Source organism: Rhipicephalus sanguineus, chromosome 5, assembly GCF_013339695.2.
Source record: "Rhipicephalus sanguineus isolate Rsan-2018 chromosome 5, BIME_Rsan_1.4, whole genome shotgun sequence".
In the NCBI taxonomy this organism is placed as follows: domain Eukaryota; kingdom Metazoa; phylum Arthropoda; class Arachnida; order Ixodida; family Ixodidae; genus Rhipicephalus; species Rhipicephalus sanguineus.
The window spans coordinates 105,192,757-105,212,503 of NC_051180.1; the positions used below are offsets into that span (position 1 = coordinate 105,192,757).

Sequence of the window (19,747 nt, forward strand, 5' to 3'; positions counted from 1 at the left end):
TGAAAGAAGAGGGAGAGGGAAGGCAAAGAAGAAAATAGCTGGCACCGAGGGTCGACCGAGAAAGCCCGCCCGAGGTTCCCGATCTACTTGTATACTCTGAAGAGGGGGGCCACTCGAGACAGCGCCGCCACCCAAGAGCTGCATAGGCCGCGACGGACGCGTGAGACGCCTCTGAACGGGCGGGATTTACCTACCAAGCTTCCTCGCTTCGGTGAGCGTCGCTTATCAATCTACCACCAATTATCGAGTAACACTTGTAAACAGCGCCGCATGAATGCTTTCGTGACGGACAACTTGCATGCTTGTATACACGCGAAGCGATTTAATGGGCACGATTGCTCAGCTTGTCTTTGAGTTTCGCGGGCAACAGTGCGAAATTAGATGCCATACAAAGGGACATATTCGGGAATCGTCTTGTGCCATTTGCATTTGTATTTGTTATACCAACGCCGCTGTTGTCACTTGTATAAGTGGAATTGGTCCGGGATCATATTGCTACAATATCTGTCGAAGTACACCTTAAAATTTCACGGTAGACCTTTCGTCTGTCGCAGTTCTCGTTATTATTGTTTCAGTGATAACCCCTAGCTTCGACCGTGTCGTATAATATTCATGTCACGCGCTATATGGGATGCATCATGTACATACATAATATACTCGCTATGCTGAAAAGGCAATTCACGGATGTCATAATGTTGATCGCTCCAGATACTACCAGAATACTTGTAATTTACATGAGCATCATTCCAATACTTTTCTTATGGTTCTGTTATTAAGAATTGTCTTCAGGTCTAATTTCGTTTCGTTTGATAATCCCACCTATTCGTATTTACTGTTTTGTGCAAGCCAAAAAATTATGAAGTGCATCCCTGCATTCTAATACGTTGTTTTAAAGGAAACTACGGACGTACGCGCCAAGCAGACGTTTGCAGTTAAAATGTTTTCACGTTCAAGGGAAAAGCGCAGTGTGTTTTGACATAAGCTCATCTTGGACATTGCTGATCGATGTCCGCCAACAATATCATCAATAACGCAGCGATAAATTTTGATAAAACAGTTCGTGATCGCGTTCTCCTGCAGGGTCCACAATCTCGGCATGGCTCATCATAGGAGTGAGTCTTGCTTGAAACTCACGACAACCGTCTCCGTTCTGCTTGTTCTGTTTCAAGCCGGCAACGCCCAGTAAGGCCGTTTTCTCTACAGTGCATGTCGCGAGCACATTGTTATTTTTTTTGCCAGAATCCTTTTGTCAAACTCATTTTTGAGTAATTTGCCTATATCTGAACCCCATAACTAAATAAACACATCAATGCGTTTTCACTATACAGTTCAAGCGCCTCTGAAGTATGAGGTTTTTCAGTGCGCGGACGTCGACATGTAATTGGTCATACCGGTTAGTGCACTATAAAAAAACAAAAACAAAACAAAAACACAAGTACCTGTTATTTTTTTTGTTGTTGTTTTTTGAGTGCTGACTTGCCACATATAAATCTCTTTAAAGATACACGTAACACGTTGTAACTCTCTTCTTGGAGAGTCGTGCCTAAAGGAAGTCGTATACGTGGCAAGACTCGCCGAAAAAAAGAGTACAATGACTACTGTTTTCTTACAATGTGTGTATTCTGGCTGACAACGCGGGAAGCCTAGTATTCCTTATGCTCAAGCATCGTCATGCGCATAAGTGTAGGCCTATTGTGGACGTTTTTGGTGTAGTACATCTTCACGTGTGTATTATCATCATCATCACACGTTCGTGTATGCTCATAGCCGCCTCCTCGTGATCGTCCTCATCCTCATCCTCGGGTGTGCCGAGCTGTGCTTGTTCGATGCCGGGTACTCGGGCCGGATAAACGTCGTCCCAACAAAGAGGGCATACGTGATGGAAGTGCTGGGTATCGATCCCCGTTCCACTCACCTCTGTCTGATGACCTCTCCTGTATTTGTATCTATAGAATTCTGATTCCGACGTCTCTGTTGGCACGACGTTTATCCGGCCTGAGTACCCGGCATCGAACAAGCGCAGCGCAGCGCACCCGATGATGAGGAGGACGGTGATCACGAGGAGGCGGCTATGAGCATACACGAACGTGTGATGATAATTGCAACACACAGATGAGCGAAGATGTACTACAGAATAAACGTCCACACTGTGTCGTAAATGTGCTTCCAGAAAATTTTAGACTTTTCAGCTCCGGCTCTAGAAACAATGTACAGTGCGTAGCGGAGAGTAACATTCTCTCAAGCTTTGTCTAGTTGGTTTGTTTCTACCGTGCATTGCTCGTGGACGCCACTCGTACTTGGGGCCCGTGAATTGAGCCGTTGGTTGAGCTACCGGTCGACCCTTAGGCCAGTGTCCAGTTAAGCGCCATTGCAAGTGTAACCTAGTTATAACGAACACTAATATAGAGAATTATTGGTTATAACGAACTAAATGAGAACTTTCATTGGCTACGCTTTATTTCAGTAACAGTTATTCTTTTCATAACGATACCGAAAACGCGAGAGCCGTCGCGATATCAGCTGTAACTAAGAAATATTTGGTTCGCGCGAGGCTCGAAACTCTAAAGATAGCATAAAAAGCAAAATAAATATTTTAAGACAATTCATAACCAGATTCAATTTTTTACGGTTTGCAAAAGTTACGTAAGTTTTGGTCATCCAGCTCAAGAAAAAGCTCAGTTGACTGGTTGCGCTGCTGTATGCACCGAAGCTTGAAGGGCCACGAGGAGATAGATAAGGGACCTCGTTTACAGTGGATTTGAAGCCTGGAAGAACGCGTTTTTGTATGTATATATTTTTGCGAGAGCCATGTTGCCAGTTTGTTAGAGCCGATTTTTATCTATACTGTTACAACGAATATCGGATACAACGAACTAAGTTATGGTCCCGATGCTACTTCGCTATAATGATGTTCCACTGCATATAGTTTTATTTTGGACTCCTTTTCGTTCGCAGCGCCCGTTTAAACTAACCAGAAATTACCATATTTAAGCAAAGACAAGCCTTACACAAGTTGTGTACTGCAAGGTTAGCTTTTTGTTTGTCAGCATATAATCTAGACGAAAACACCAAAGAGATCCTCGTATTCCGAAACTGATGCCAATTATTAACATGGAAACAATCTTATTCGCGCCGAACGAATACTGGATATTATCATTCGCTTCTTGCACATGTTCACTTGTCTTCAATTTATTGCAACCTAATATTGTTTATATCATGTCAGACATCTCAAACACAATATTGTTGTACTGTTTCTCATGCTAATCGACTTCACGCTTACTCTCTTGGTCCTCCTAGGAGTAACATAGCGAGCTACGCCGGCCGGGTTCTAAACGATGTCTTCAAGCCGGAGAAGTATGACAAACAAGTACGACCGGCCGGGACCAACGAGTCGACGGGTAAAGGACATTCTCATTACGCTGACCTTGGTTTATACAGAATGCCTGAACGCGGATGAAAAGAAAAATGACGAAGTGAGAGGAGGGAAGGAGCTGTTGACTGGGTTTTGTGGTTGGGCGGCAACTCTCTTGAGAAGCTCTTGAGAAGCTCTTTCTCTTTCCTTGCGCAATGCGCGGTCGTGTTGTCGCGGTTGTCTGGTCTAGATGGTCGTTTTGAAACAGTGGCGACATGATGGAGACGTCTTTCTCCGCAGTAAACATTATCCTTCATTTTCAACCATCTTTCCTTGCGCGAAACGGCAACACATACTACTTGACGCGGCGAGAAAAGACAGACACAGAACATGTGCCTTTTCTCGCCGTGTACAGTATGTTTTGTAGTTTTGCGCAAAGAAAGCCGATCATGTTTAACGAACTAGCCCATTGCTTTCATTTTTAAATACCGTGCTCTCAAGGTTGGCTGCCTGAAGTATGATCCTGGGGTGCTATCGCGGAACGATTCTATTTTTTATTCCAATTCTGTTCGTGCTTTTCGCGCTTGGCCATTGGTCAGAACGACGGTCCGTCCGCGTTATCAACGCGATCAGCCAGCCGCGAGTGGTGGATGATAAGAATAGCATAGAATATGGCATTGGAATCGGGAATAGCATCGTTCCGCGATTGCACCCCAGCTGGCCCCATCGTCTCCTTATCTGTTCCTTCGCGGGAACCGTCACCCTGCATTAACTCACTTCAGACGAACAGGCAGCGCGTCTTGCTCTTATCTTGTATTCCGAATATCAGCACGCGACCGAGAAAATGAAATCCGCAGACGTCACACGCCCGCGCGCATGAGATAAGCTGACAAATGTGGATCGTTCATTTGCTATCTGGCCACGCGCGTCTTTCCAGTCCGGCCGTCATCTGGCGACGCAAATGTTTTTTCTTTTTTTTTTGTTTGCGCTTACTCTCGCCCTGTTTGCAACTTGGCTCCGTCGTACGGCGCTGACGCGCAAAAAAGTCGGCGCTCGCACACGATAGTTAAATATTTGGCCTACTGTACAATAGCGAATTACAACCGGTCCTGATGCAAGACATTATTAGCGAGTGTGATGGACCAATTGGCCAGGAGCGTTTACCCACAAAAATAATTTCTGAATGGGGCCGCAGCAGTCGAAACACTCGTATGCGATAAATCATCACGTCATATCAAAGAAGATGAAACAAGAGGCTGTTTCTGCCATCAAAGATCATGACTGCTTTCGTCGCAGGTCCCGTGGTGGTCGTCACCAACATGTTCGTCCGTTCGATAGAGGACATTGATGACAAGGATATGGTAAGTTAGCGAGTGTCATCCCTATCATCATTCAGCTTCCCCAGTGCGAAGTAAAGGCGTAAACGCGCCATCTGAGACCAACCTCCCCCCCCCGCATTTCATGTAATCTATCTATCTATCTATCTATCTATCTATCTATCTATCTATCTATCTATCTATCTATCTATCTATCTATCTATCTATCTATCTATCTATCTATCTATCTATCTATCTATCTATCTATCTATCTATCTATCTATCTATCTATCTATCTATCTATCTATCTATCTATCTGTACATACATACATATTGCCACGCGCCCTTATACAAAAATTGTTAGCACCGCTCGGCGCAGGCTGCGCAGCAAATGTTTGAGAAGCTTCGCAATTATTTCAGATTCTTCCGTTAAGATTACACGTAGGGCGCGACTAGTCAAGTTTATTCGAGAGCTTACCCGAGCACCAGCGATAACGCTGTAAGGTTTGATCCCTGATGTATAAAAGACGACGCGTTCAGCCGATGATCAGATTACCGACGACCGACGTCCGTGCTCGCCGCTTTCGATGCCCTTTGAGTGCTGCTTCTTTTACTGGGCACAAGTTCGCCCAATAAAGCGTTTCATCTTTTCCGTCTGCATTTTGCTTTCCTCACCGTCACAACTACGTGACACTAATGTAACTTAGCAGACTAACCTAACAACGCCATAGGCAAATTCTTTGCTGAGACTGCCACAAATCTAAACCCACACCTATCCGCTGCTTATCTGTCGCCTTTCGCCATAACGCAGGTGAGTCCAGCTGGTGATGACGTACGTACGTCTCTAGTTCCACGTACGAGTTATCGCAAACGTACTACATAATTTGACGCGCGCTGTTCTGCGCGTCTGTGCAGACGTTCGACGTGCAGCTGACGTTCCGCCAAAAGTGGAGGGACGACAGACTCAAGTTCAACGACCTCGGCGGTCAGCTCAAGTATGTCATCGTGGAGGACACTCACAAGTTATGGCTGCCAGACCCGTTCTTCTCGAACGAGATCAGCGGATCATTTCACAACATCATGAAGCCGAATGTGCTGGCGAGGATATATCCCGACGGCAGCGTGCTCTACAGCATCAGGTATGCGATGTTTGCGCTGTTCTCGCGTCACGCTCTCAAAGTGTCCGGTAATTCACAGGACTGGCGGTACGAGTCCCCAACATTTTTCAGTGTACAGGGTCGTCCACATATAATGTGAACACCTCATTAGTAATGAAGATCCCATAGAAGCTCGTGTTTAATACACAGTTCGGAAAATTATTATTGCGTTTATCGACACCATGATTAGTCGACATATAATGTCAATTTTCCTCGTTAAGTAGAATAAACGCTCCAGCTTTACCGGCTTGAATACTAATGAGGTGTTCTCAGATGTGGTTGACCCTGTACAGCCAGTAGCCGCGACTACAGCGGCGACAACCTGTGGAGCTTTCTAAAGAACTCTGCTCTCCCTCTCTACCTCTTTATTTCTTTCAATACGAGATGTTCTAATTTTCTTATGCCCAGATGCCCAGTTTAGAGGTAAAAAGACATTTTACACCATCTATTACGATTGAAGGAGGTGACCCCCACCAACCACACTGTATGTTCGTGCGTGCGTTTGCCTGTGTACGTGTACACAGGCAAAATTGAAAAAAATTCGAAGAGGGGGGTTGAACACCCGTCCTTGGCTACCGCACTGCATCGCACCTGTACTTCAGGAAAGACGGGGACCAAATTCACCCCGTTGAGAGAAGTACATCATCACTTGATTCTCAATTTTGCATCTATTGCGAAGTTTTTCATTCGGTCTCGACCAATAAGGTGGCGGGGGGGGGGGGGGGGGGGGGGGGGGGAGGGGTCTGCGGGGAAACTTAGCCTCTCCCGACACCGTAATGAAGAACTCGGCGCACGCCTATGGCGATGCCCTTTACTCGGGCTGTTTAAAGCAATAGCATATTTAATTGTGTTAGTTACTTTAGCAAAATAAGCACCGCTCATATATAGTGCAATACTTCATTTCGAAATCGTTTACAAGGGCAGCACGGAGTGCCAGTGTGACTCAAATGTGAAAAATGTTTCGTGATTTTAATAGCGTTACGCATTGAGTCACCGATTTATTATTACAATGGACTTGAGAGCTTGAGCTAGTCACTCTTTAACGAAGTAACTACTCGCGCGAATTACTTCACTGTCTCAGTCCTCGACTGGCACCACAGGAACTGTTGTATTGACGCTGTAATCAAGCATTGTCGCGTATGGTGTGCGAACGCATTCGGATATTGGAGAGTTTTAGTGCCGGGTACCCGAGCGGCTTGCGTACTTAAGCCCTTGCGTTCCTTTGTATTCTCCGTGGGTGCTGCTGGGAGCATAAAGGAACGCAAGAGCGTGCGTACGCAAGCGGTTTGATGTCCCCGGCACTATTGCGGTTCCGTTTCCGAACGGGACGCACAAGAAGCTCTGTTGTGCGTATTTCTCGCTTAGCAGCTGCACCGCTGTCTCCACGCAGGGTGTCGCTGAAGCTGTCGTGTCCCATGAACCTGATGAACTTTCCGTTTGATAAACAAACTTGTGGAATCGTAGTAACAAGCTGTGAGTATGTCACTTTTGCATTCTTGAACAACAACACTTAATTAGCAATAAGGTGATCGACACAGGCATGCGAATGGATTGTAGGCAAAGCTTTCGTGGACAAATCATGCCAGACAAAACATTGCGCTCGCGAGTCTAGTGCCCAATTTGAAACGGAAGTCTGTCTTTGGGATACAAGCGATGCGACGCTATCGAAACGTTACCGATGCCATTCAAATAATTTCCCTTTTTTTTTCATACGATTCATGTGGAAATGTATGTATGAATTTATTTATTTATTTATTTATTTATTTATTTATTTATTTATTTATTTATTTATTTATTTATTTATTTATTCATTCATTCATTCATTCATTCATATTACCCACGGCGCCTATAGCGGCATTACATTTATTAGCAGAACTCATATATTTTTCGTAAGAATTATATGAAAGACATGCGGAATTGTTGTAACGACGCACAGAACGTTTCTGCAGGAAAATGATAGCACAGTACAGCACCAGAAACTCCGTCGCCCTCGAATAATCGTATTACCAGTACAAAAACATGGGGGACGCTTGAGCTTCGTCTTCGAGAGTAGAACGCGATAGCGTAATCGGACCCCTTGCGCATCGCCTTCTCAATTGCTAGCCTGGTTTCGGTTCTCGGTGCATGCCTTAACCGTGCCGCGAGGAAACTAACGTTTGTGCGCGGAGCATTGGCCGTTTCAAGCTATCCTAGAATGCCTACTGCAAGTAAAGTTGCGGAGTTCATCTTTTTGCGAATCGGCGAAGGGCCCACTATACGCGTCCGTAAGGCAACACGCGAACCTACGCAGCTGCTCACTTTGTTGACGCGTTTGCTGCTGCTGATGATTAAACATGTCTGAGCGCTTTGTAATGGGTGGGCTTTGAAAACACATACTCGTTGCGCAATTCGCATGTTTTGACGCCTGACGCAATTCTACGCTTCTGCCACGCAATATTACATGAGTCATGAGTTAAGGAGACTCCTCCCATTACATGGTATTTATATAGTGTTTTTTTTACCGAGGCAGTTTCAAGTAATGGCGTGGCTCTGTGGTAGAACGCCTGCTTGCCACGCAGACTGCCTGGGTTCGATTCTCACTCGAACCGAAAGTTTGTATTATTTATTTTATTTCCATATTTCTCTATTTTTCGGTCACTGACAACGCTAATTTTTCGCTCACAACCAACGACGCCGACGCCGACGCCGGAATTTCTGCGAAACGAGCTCTTTAACACTATAGCGGTAAAGGTATGAGAACTCGTAACAAAAGTTCGAAATTCGCACTTCGATGGGAGCGAAATGCAAGAACAATCGAGTACTTATATTTAGGTGTACACTAAAGAATCCCAGGTGGTCAAAATTAAACCGGAGTTCCCTGCTAGGGCGTGCCTCTTAAGCATATCGTGAATTTGGCGCGCAAGACCTTATACAGTATTATTATTACGAGTATTGAATGTACTTGCAATAAACTTAGTGATGGGCAAATCATAAAGCGAAACTCGCCTGCAAAGAAGAATGAAGAATCCCGTGGTAACCGACTCCCTACATTTTCCTTACTAGATGCTCACACGACGGAAGACATAGTATACCTGTGGAGACAAAGTGATCCTGTTCAAGTGAAGAGGTCTCTGCACCTTTCGAAGTTCTCTCTGACCAAGTTCACGACAGACTACTGCACGTCAAGGACGAATACAGGTGAGTTTTTTCTTTTGAAAGGCGGAAGGAAGGGCTGGTGAGGAGGTCATTAATTGCGGCTCTTCATGCGCTTACAAAAATACGCCGTGCTATCCTCCTGTCGGGTGTGTTTGAGAATGTGTTTGTGAACGTGTGTGGACTGATATGCGTGCGCGTACGTGGGTACGTGCGTGTGTTTGTTCTGCAACGCTTCAGTTTTGGAATAGTCAAAAGGCTGACTCCATACCAGCGAGGCGAATGCGAGCACCAGTGCTGGGCAGTATCGAAGATACATGTATCTTAGATACTATCTTAGATACTCTTTGGGTATCTTGTATCTGTATCGCGATACGTCTCGTAAGACGAGTATCTGTATCTGTATTTCCGATACATTCAATAATGTATCTTGTATCTTAAGGTACAAGATACTGCTATAGAAACACCACCGTGCGGGACGACGAACGTTCGCTGAACTTCGCTTCCAAATCTAATGGTGCTGCCACTAAGCCACCCGAAGAAAACTAATGACAGCGACAATCGTTTGTTTTTGCCAGAGTCTTCCAGCGAGGGCAGGTGATTAGGTCTGCGCGTCTCAATTGGTGGAGCAGAGTCACGTGGTGGCGCGATCGTATACGCTCGGCCGACCTTTTATTTCTCGATATTTTTCATCTTTATAGTTGTGTCGTTGCCATGGCACTTGCTCGTAGCCACTGTACTGTGCCGCGTACTACAATGCGTGTGGCGTCTTTCGTGAAAATTCCTATGCCGCTATATGTCGTTATCGAAGTTTCTCTTGCGTGGTACTCGTTGCGAAGTTAGAAGAATGCAAGAATGGGGTTCTTCTCGTCTCGCGGCTTTAACACATCAGCAGTTTGAAAGATCTTGTGCAGGTAGGTTGGACTTGCTTGCGATGAGATTGACTTATATGAAATTGAGATTCTAACAACCGTCGCACCCTTTGGTGCCGATTGTAGATGTAATAGAACAAGCGTAACAGGCGATATTTTGTTGTACTAGCTGTATTATATTATTCCTGCTGAATTTCAAGGAGTTATTTTAATCAAAATTTCATCGTTAGCACAAGTGTTCTCATTGGTATTCTCCGTTTGCATCCTACCCACCACGGTGGTCTATTGGTTATGGTGCTCGACTGCTGACCCAAAGGACGCGGGATCGTATCCCTGCCGCGGCGGCCGCATTTACATGGAGGCTAAACGTTGAGGCCCGCGTACTTATATTTAGGTGCACAATAAAGAACTCTAGGTGGTGTAAATTTCCGGAACCCTCTACGGTGCCCCTCATAATTCGTTTTGTGACGTTAAATCCCAACCATAATTATAGTTATTATCAGTTTGCATTCCATACATTATCTAGGCCTCTGTTTTTGGCCGTCTGCGCATTGCATTATATATTTTGTAACGTGCTCCCAAAAAAACGTTCTGCTTTATTTTCTTGTCTGACTGTCATCGTCATTCCTACTATTTATATATGTAGATTTCATTTGAGTTTACTGTTACGTCATGGCGATGTTGAGGACAAATGTAAAATAATCTGGGCATGCCTGGAGTATGCAGTAACAAAATGTCTGCGTACGTATGGAGCAATGAAAATTCTAAGCAAAATAGCAATATCGAATGGGCAGTGGAACATTTTAAAGTTGTTAGGAAGGGGATTTGAGAAACATAATACCAAGTACTCTGTTTTTCTCACTAGCGTCTCCACGAGCCGTTTTTATGCAACTTTCCATAGGCACTGAATTTTCTCTTCTGACCTTAACATCTAAGTTCACGATGGTCATGCTCAACCGTCATTGCTTTTAGAGATGCCGCCTGTATGATGTTTATTCAGGGTGTTTCACGTAACTGGAACCAAATATTTACAAAGAAGTGGTTAGCCTCAACTGAATAAAAATAACGACATGGTTTGCCGTCTTGTGGCGCACGTTAGGTATTATTATATTGGACTCAATTCGTTAATAACTAAGATCAATTATGCAACACTTTTAATATTCCATTGAGGGCGAAGTGCGCTTCGCAAGGTTGTAGAGGGTATTTTGGGAACGACTGATCTGATTTTTTGTGGCAACGTATATGCTGCGTAGTGATTTTTCCAATGTTTAAAGAAAGCCAGCGAAAAATGACCCCGTGATTGCCCTCGTGCACTACCGCTCTGCAGCGCTCTCAAACGTACTTCGAGCGAAATAACCAGCGCCAGGACCATGACGAAATCAGCAGGGCACGGCTCTAGCATCGGCTTCACAGTGTGTCAACATTTTTGACGGACGCACCCGGCAAGAAAACGCCATCGTCAATGAGATGCGTAGACTGACGGTCCGCGCAACGGCTCTTTCGCTCGAAGCACGGTTGAGAGACCTGCAGTACGGTAGTCCATAAGTGCATGCTGTCTCGAGGATTTATTTCATATTTCGCGGGCCTTCTTTAAAAGATGGGAAAAATCACGCTGAATGTACGTCGCCATAAAATATTGGATCGGTCGTTTTGGAATGCCCTCTGCGACGTGACGATACGCACTTGGACCTAAAGTAAGTATTTATTATGTCGCATAATAGACATTAGTTAATTAACCAATTAAGCGCAATATAAAAATACCATAACAAGCGCCACATCACGGCAAGTCACGTAACGTTGGTCTAATTCAGTCGTTCCAACCATTTCTTGAATATGTCTTTCCAGTTAAGTGAAACGCCCTACATACTTATTCACTGATTCCTTATACGGACAGCTTTTGCTGTTTGACTTAGATATATTTGTTTTCCCTTTTTATGTCACCTTAAAGATTTTTTGACTGTTACAAACCACCAGGTAGTCTGAAATATTATTGCCAATAGTGTGACTAAGTGGTATCTTGCGACGCTTTGTGCCTCTGCGATACGTCTGACACGCTTCTTGGCAGCACAAGTACTCTCAGAGAAGAAACGTTTCAGGTTAGTGAATATTATGATTTCTGGCTCTCTGGGCCCCACCATAGAGCACTGTTGACGTATATAGCGGAAACTGGCCTCTATCTGTATATTTAACTATGTATGCCGTTGGGCAAACTCTCGAAATAAAGAAAAAGCTTAGTGAATACGGTTCTAACGAACGCTGTAGGCCATCAGATAAGTCAAACACGAAAAATTATTCCAGTTTTATGCCCTCAATACAAACGCGATGTGTCCCTAAAATGTCGCTACCAGCATTATTGCAGCTTTACACCTGTCGGGTGATCCGGTATTGCGAAAAAGGTAATACACTTACGGACATGATAAGATTGTACCGCGGTATTTGGGCCATCGTGCGTAGGCTTCTTACTCAAAATTTTGTACTTTGATGGCAACTCGCTCGCTGGTCGGCAAACAGAGCAGCGACTCCCATCAATTATAAAAGTGTCAAGCAAGAATCATTGAAAGCGCAGAGTGTAAAGAGCTGTCATGTTCCTATTAAGTTGTTTGGGAATTAAACTAATATACATTCAGCAAAGACAGAACTTTTGCGATAGAAACAGATATTTCCTTAAAATTAATCATAGTTGATCGCGGTTAGGAAAGTTTCAAGCAAACAATTTTGTAGATAGGCATTTGCTGCTCCATAATATAGATGTATAACAGCAAATTTTCAAATGTATCGAAGTATCTTAAGATACAATCGGTAAGTATCGTATCGGATACAATAATTCTGGAAGTATTTTGTATCAGTATCTCAAATACTTCTTGCCCGAGTATCTTGTATCGTATCGCGATACAATTTCAAAGTATCTTTGCCCAGCCCTGGCGAGCACGATCATTGAATTTATGCCGTGGGGCATACTGGCACCAATGATCACGATACTACTACTACTACTACTACTACTACTACTACTACTACTACTACTACTACTACTACTACTACTACTACTAATAATAATAATAATAATAATAATAATAATAATAGTAACAAAGACGCCAGCACAATTCTTAAGTAAGATCTCTGTGAAGAAAGAGGACTTTTCACCAGCCTTTATCTGTCAGCAGACATTAAAACCGTTATGATGGGTACGTCGGTACCCTGCAACTGCCAGTACACTGCCAAGAAAAGCAGCTGTTGCTGTCCTGACAAAGAGGTGCCCCTGTTCCAACCGGTGGCTTCAGCAGCGTTCCTTCATCGACGAGTCTGTTTCAGTCTAACAGGAAATACATACTCGATGCTCATTCTAAACAGTAAGATCTTTTATTGCGATAGGAATTATATGGACACTCTCGGCGGGTTTTTGCCGTCGCCGTCATGTCTCCTATATATATAAGCCATAAATAAAAATAAATCGGAAGAAAAAAAACCGAAGTTCGCGACCGAGGGTTCGAACCTCTGACCACTCGCTCCGCAGGCCACCGCGCTAGCCAAGTCTGCCACGCGCCATGCGTCTGCCGCCACCCTAACGGCGAGTAATTTATATGTCATTTACCGTTGGCGGTACGCAGATTCAAAAGTGTTTCAAAAGTCGGGCGAGTTCATGGTTCTAAAAGATTTACTCAGACTTAACACAACAAAACAGTATTATCGCAGCAGATCAGGAGGTGCTTCAGAGTGTTCCATCACCGGCGAGATGGCGCGAAGGGCGCGCTTTAAAGCAACGCTCCTAGGTTTCCTTTCAATTTGAAAACTGCCCTTGATACGCGCACGAAAAAAGTAAAAGTGGCCGCTTTGTACACCCACTGGCGATGTGGAACACCGAGCACACAATACGTCGGATGCAGTTTAAAAAAAAAAACAAGAAGAAATATCCAAGAGCGCTCGATTGTGCATAGTAGACACTTGCAGCGCGCTGCTCACAGACAAAGAAGTAAAAACTGTGACCAGGGGCGTAGCCAGAAATTTTTTTCGGGGGGGGGGGGGGTTCAACCATACTTTATGTATGTTCGTGCGTGCGTTTGTATGTGTGCGTGCCTATATACGCAAGCAAAACTGAAAAATATCGGGGGGGGGGGGGGGGGGGTTTGAACCCCCCCAACCCCCCCTTGGCTACGCCCCTGACTGTGACCATTGTTAGTTCGCGTTTGTTCTGTGTATACATGTGCGTTCTTTTCGAGCGTCCTTCTTTATGTTTGAGCAGCGCGCTCCAAGTGTCGAGCGGTGACAGTTCGCACTCGTCCTGTGTGTGTTCTCGTGCATCTTTTACCCTTGAGCGCCGCGCAGCGCAGCGAATTTGAAGCTGCTTGTCGTTCTACGTGTGCCATTACAACTTCTTGCTATCGCATCCATTGCTTCGCCCTTGCGGCGAAACTGTGACTTTGTTTGGTGAAACACACTGAAACTAGAGTAATTGCCACGGGGCGTAGTTAAAAAAGAAAGATGATCGGTCAGAATACGCAAGTGACGCCTGAAGTATACTGGCACTTTGGGTGTGCACGCATTGTAACTTGAGAACTGGCGTGCTGTGAGATGAGCAAAGGAGGTCTTAGGGACAACGCTGCAGCAAGCGCTGCTGAGGACGGCAGAAAACTGGAAGAAGTTTGCAGGCATGTGTGGTACGAAAGGTCGGGCGTCCAGAACACATGATGAGCGAGAATAAACAGCACGAACTCTGTGTCATCCGCTGTGCGATCTTCCAATTGGTGTGTGTCGTTCACGCTTTCCTAGTTGTTGTGTATCTGTCATGCAGGTGTGTTTTTTTTTCTTTTCAGTGCTAAGAATGACTGTTAAGGCGCTTCCAGTTTGCCTTCCGCGCTGTATCACCTTGAAGGGTCGTCCATAAGGGGCACGAAACAGACGCAGCACGCAGAGAACACGAGCAACACTCATGCCTATACTTGTCAAAACATTGACAAACATTGACATACTTGTCAACTATTCCAACATGTTGTTGGAATAGTTGGTTCATGTTTTGCGAAATGGTTTCCTGTTCTTGTTTCTTCGCCTTGCGCTGCGTTGTTACCATTTTGCACAACGTGCCTACTTGCCACTTCTTGTCTGACCTGGCAAATGGTCTGTCTTTTTTTTTTTTGCACAGGCGAGTACTCCTGCCTTCGACTGGACTTTACGTTCGATCGGGAACGGAACGGGTACATGGTCAACGTGTACATCCCCTGCATAATGTTGGTCTTCGTGTCTTGGGTCGTTCTCTGGATCAACAACAAGAACACGGCGGTGCGCGTGTTCGTGCCCCTTGTCGTGCTGCTGGTGATGGCGATGTTCATATCCAAGCTGAACCAAGAGGAGTTTCCGCGTACTTCGTACACCAAGGCCGTGGACACGTGGACGGGAATCTGCCTCACTTTCGTCTTCCTCCTGCTCATCTACGTCACAGCGGCCGATTACGTCATTCGCGTGACTCGAGGGGAACAGGAGTCTTCGCAGAGAGACGAAAGCAAGGCAAGCAAGCTACTTGTGATACCACAATCAGCACTGGCAGTTCACTCAAAAGTTTCGTGGTAGCTGTTACCAATTTCGCAAATGAGTTCTGCGGAATCCCGCAAGGTGGCGAAGAGGTTACGAAAAGGACAAATGACAACCATCCGTTTGTAGCACGAAGCCACAAGGAAATCCAGGCGGATTTCTCAGAAAGGAAAGCTTCTAGTTGAAGAAAAACTGACGAAAAGCTGAAGAAAATTCGCCCTCGCGCTGCCACTTGTTGGCAGTCCTGGTTAGCTCAATTGGTCGGGCGACCGCCCCGGAAAGGCGTTGGCCCCGGCTTCGATCCCCGGACCAGGACGAATTTTTCTTAAACTAGAAGTTTTCCTTTCTGAGAAATCCATGTAGATTTCATTGTGGCTTCGTGCTACAAACGGGAGGTGGCCAATTATCCCTTTCATGTTACTAATTTCCACCGTCGTATTTATCATCAAATTTCCTGGTAAACTAATTCACCATGAAAAGTCCATCTTTGTTCAGGTTTCGATAGTATTTTGCTTCGTTTGAGCCGTCATGTTGCCTTCGGGCGTCACGACAGTCTACGCGCAACCATTTCATGCGTGCTGTTTATTTGGCCAATTTAATGCTGTTTTTGATGCTTAACATTGTTCGCTCCTGTATCGTGGACAGCTACAACATATAGCAGTCCACGTAAATCCTATTCCTACAGTGTTTGTAGGTTTAACGGGATGTCTCTTTTAAGAACGGTGCTTTGCCGTTGCAAATGAATCCCATGGACATACTCGTGGATTGTAGGGGTGTGATCAACGCACAAATCTTAAAACCTCCATACCTAAATCAGCCACGGGGCACTTGTATAGCATATAGCATATGAGAGGGATTCTTGGGTAACGAATTAAGTTGACTTCTCTATTTTTTCACCGATTCATTAGGTTGAAGAAGCGGGCAAGCCGGCTCCTGGAACGGCTAATAAGTCCTTCTATGAATCTGTGAGGTCATGGATGCACCGACCAAGATCCACGCCGGACAAGATGGATGTCGTGGCACGGATCGTTTTTCCTCTGTGCTTCTTACTGTTCCTCATCATCTACTTCAGTGTCCACGCTGGATCGAACGCCGACTAGTTGCGTACGTTTATTCCGAGCTCACCTCGCCATACGGGTGGTGTTCGAAAACTCTGCGTCTGACATGTCTGCGACGTCGCAACCGCTTCCGGGGCCCGCAATCTGCAGAAGTAAAGCCTTGGAGATGAGATTTGATTTCTGAGAGAAAGAGTCGTCACTGGCGTTCAGATATGGATTAAATCTTCCCTACCCCTTCCCTGCCTCCCCTGCACTCCCCTGGGGGCAGAATTCGCAATACTTCTCTTCCGTAAGTCGTAACGAATGAAACCAATAGACATTTAAGCCAGGGAAAGCATAGGAGACATTACTTGTTGTTTCTAACTTTGCAATGATTATGACTGAAACGTTGGTTTTGTCTAACGAAAAACCAGCTCCTCGAAATATTCCCTTCTTTCGTTCTTTTGCAAGTGCGTTTTACCATCGGTCACCCGGCGTCGCTAATGATATGTCCCGCATCCTGACTGGCTGAAATATTATCCGAAGAAAATTTTCCGCATAAGATGTTTTCTGAATACGGGCCCTGTTTTCTTGCTCTAAGCGCGTACCAAATAGCCTGGAGCCTTGGCAAAAGGGCACCAATAAATGTTTACTTCTAACACTGCCCAGTGAACCGGCGCCTAGAGCCGACCATTAGAGACTGTGTTTCGGCGTAGGTGGTCGACGTACCGTCTTCCTTTAAGACATGGAATCAATGTAGTTGTTCGGAGAGTACGAACGTAAATTACAAGGAAGAACTAACCCTAGTTAGTTCGCTATATACTAATGGTTGCTGCGCATCCAACTTACACGAACAAACGCCACACACAAACTTATACGCACGAAGCCAAAAGCCTCTGTGTACAACTGCAAGGCATAGCTAACTATCAGCCAGAACGCGGCTGGCATATGCCTTTGTAACAAGGTATTAGCATACGACGGCAACGGTTATGAGCGGAGAATGTGGTCGTGCTTCTCCTTTATTCGCCGTGCCACCGCATTCTCAAAGCAACGAATAGTGCACGCATCCGGGCCTCTACTCAGCCGCACCAACCACATATAACAGGACAGCTGCTGCGGCTACACTCGGACCGGTCCCCGTACTCTTGACAAAAAAGGCAGCAAATAATGAGCGTCTAGATTAATGAATCCTTATCGTCATATGTCCCGCAGTTTGATCGCAAGCGCCATCAAAACCATGCAGTGCTTACTTTAACTATAGAAGGTCTTCAGGGTTTCCGCGTTTCTGGACGTGATTCGCGACATGGCGAGGGATATCGTACCGATTTCAAAGTAACCACGTACCTAGATGTTTGCAGTGTATGTCTGTCGTGTGTTTCTGTGGTCGTAGATCAGTGTTAAAAGGGGAAGGCGTCGCTTTCTTGCCTCATAACGAGCTTATCTCCCTTGAAGTTTGCTGTGTATGAAAAAGTCACGCCATCTCCCGCTATAGGGGACCATGAGGCGATGCGAAGCAGCGTTTCGGCATGTCGAGCCCGCGTTTCAGAGGTGGAATGGAGAGGGGGAGGGGAGAGGGGAAGTGAAGAGTGGGACGGAAGAGGGGGAAATGGGAGAGGGGATGTGAGAGGGGGAAAGGGAGGGGAGAGGGGAGTGGAGACGAGGTGTGTGGAGTGGGTGTGCGCATGCGCAGCAAGGGTGGTCACGCCGCACACCACCGGTTTATACTCCGCCATAAGATGCTTCGCATCTAAAAATGTCAAAGGAAATACCAAACGCGATGTACGTGCAGACACAATGCCGGGTTGACGCACTCCTCAAGACAGTGTTTATCTTGAGTGACTTCAAGTAAAGTAGTCTTGCAGAAGGGTACAGAGTGGTGGTCTGACATAGGTAGAAGAGATCCACCAGGGATGTTCACCCCATGCTGCCTCCAGAAGTTGCGCGTAGCGTCAGAAAAATGTCGGGGTGCTCACACGCAGTGCCAATAGACTTACTATACTACATACAAACGCTGTTTCAACTGCCGCGCTGTTCTTTGTCGAAAAAGAGAGAACATGATCGTGTCATCGAAGCTCCGCGAATGGGCTTTCCGAGAGACTCGAGTGCTTTCCGAAAAACCGAGTGGCTTCTGCTTTCTGCTCCGTGGGTTTGTGTAGCCGAAGAAGCCCGCGAGAAATTGGTGTTCACCTCTCTATTGCGAGGAAGCATTCTCGCTCTTGACATCGTGTTATTTTTTTCTTTCCGTCAGCGAGGCAAGCCTAGTCACTTATTTTTGCCGGTGTTAGGATGCAGGGTCACGGATTAGATCGTTAGTATACAAAAGAAGCATAAGCACATTGAGCAAAGACAGTTGTCACATGTTAGAGATTCCTCATCGGGTGCTAATTAACGCTTGCCAATAAATGAGTTTTTAGCAGCCATAACGAACTGCCTTTGAAATACATGTCCTGCTTTATCCAGGTTTCTTTTCCTGGATTGCCTGTGTGCACTTACTTACGCTGACTGCTTCGAAAATGCTGCCTCAAATTTTGTCTTGTTTATATCGACTTACTGGTCCCAGTGCCGCTATAGCCCTATCATGGGGCTGCGGTATGTGTAAATGAATAAAACATAATAACATAGAGTTTAGGTGATTGGCAGCCACGAATACTCGTGTTCATGAAGTGTCTTTCTTCATTATATTCCTTACTACACTCTCATGTAGCTTAGTAACATTAGTAAATACACGTCAAACTCACTTGCCCCAAAGAAATAGCTTATGGGCTCTTCGTTTATCCTATGTGGTTTTTTTTTCTTGCATGCAGTGTGCTCGGGTATACAGTGACTACGCCATAATCATTTCTCTAGTCGTGTTATCACCGTTTTTTTGAAAGCAGAACGCAACCGCTCTTGTTTGTATACCGACGTGTCCAAAATGAAACCTCTACCGCCACCTCTATGTTTCTTTTCTCTTTTTTTTTTTACGTCTGAGCGTGTGTTCAGAAAGATACGCTGAAATACCTTTTTCATGTGGACGTTGTTTAAGTCGCGTTTCTCTTGCTGAATCTGAGGTTGAAGTGTTGCAATAAAGAAATGCATAATCTTGATTCACCTGTGATGGGTATTTTTAAGTCTATGTCTTTTGTTTTCTTTGAACGTCTTGTGTGTGTGTGCATGTGTGTGTTTTTTTTGTTTTCATTTCATCTCTGTCCTCTTTCCTACCCCTATTTCCCCACCCCTGTGCAGGGTAGCAAACCGGTCACTCGCGCCAGGTTAACCGCCCTGCGTTTCCTTTTCATCTATTTCTCTCTCTTGAAAGCAAATGACAACACGGCGAACACAAACATAAAAGAGTGTGGGTGTTGTCCAGTTGGTGATTCAT

At 45.3% G+C, this 19,747-nt stretch overlaps 1 protein-coding gene across 1 annotated transcript; it reads left to right on the forward strand.

Annotated features, from left to right (window-relative positions):
* Nucleotides 1-16,618, forward strand: LOC119394081 (glutamate-gated chloride channel). Its single transcript, XM_037661303.2, has 9 exons — nt 1-211; nt 1,081-1,182; nt 3,298-3,398; nt 4,649-4,713; nt 5,584-5,807; nt 7,216-7,298; nt 8,868-9,002; nt 14,964-15,325; nt 16,258-16,618. The coding sequence occupies exons 2-9, from the start codon at nt 1,097-1,099 to the stop codon at nt 16,447-16,449; spliced, it is 1,248 nt and encodes a 415-aa protein (XP_037517231.1). The 5' UTR covers nt 1-211; nt 1,081-1,096; the 3' UTR covers nt 16,450-16,618.
* Nucleotides 16,619-19,747: the final 3,129 nt, after the last annotated feature.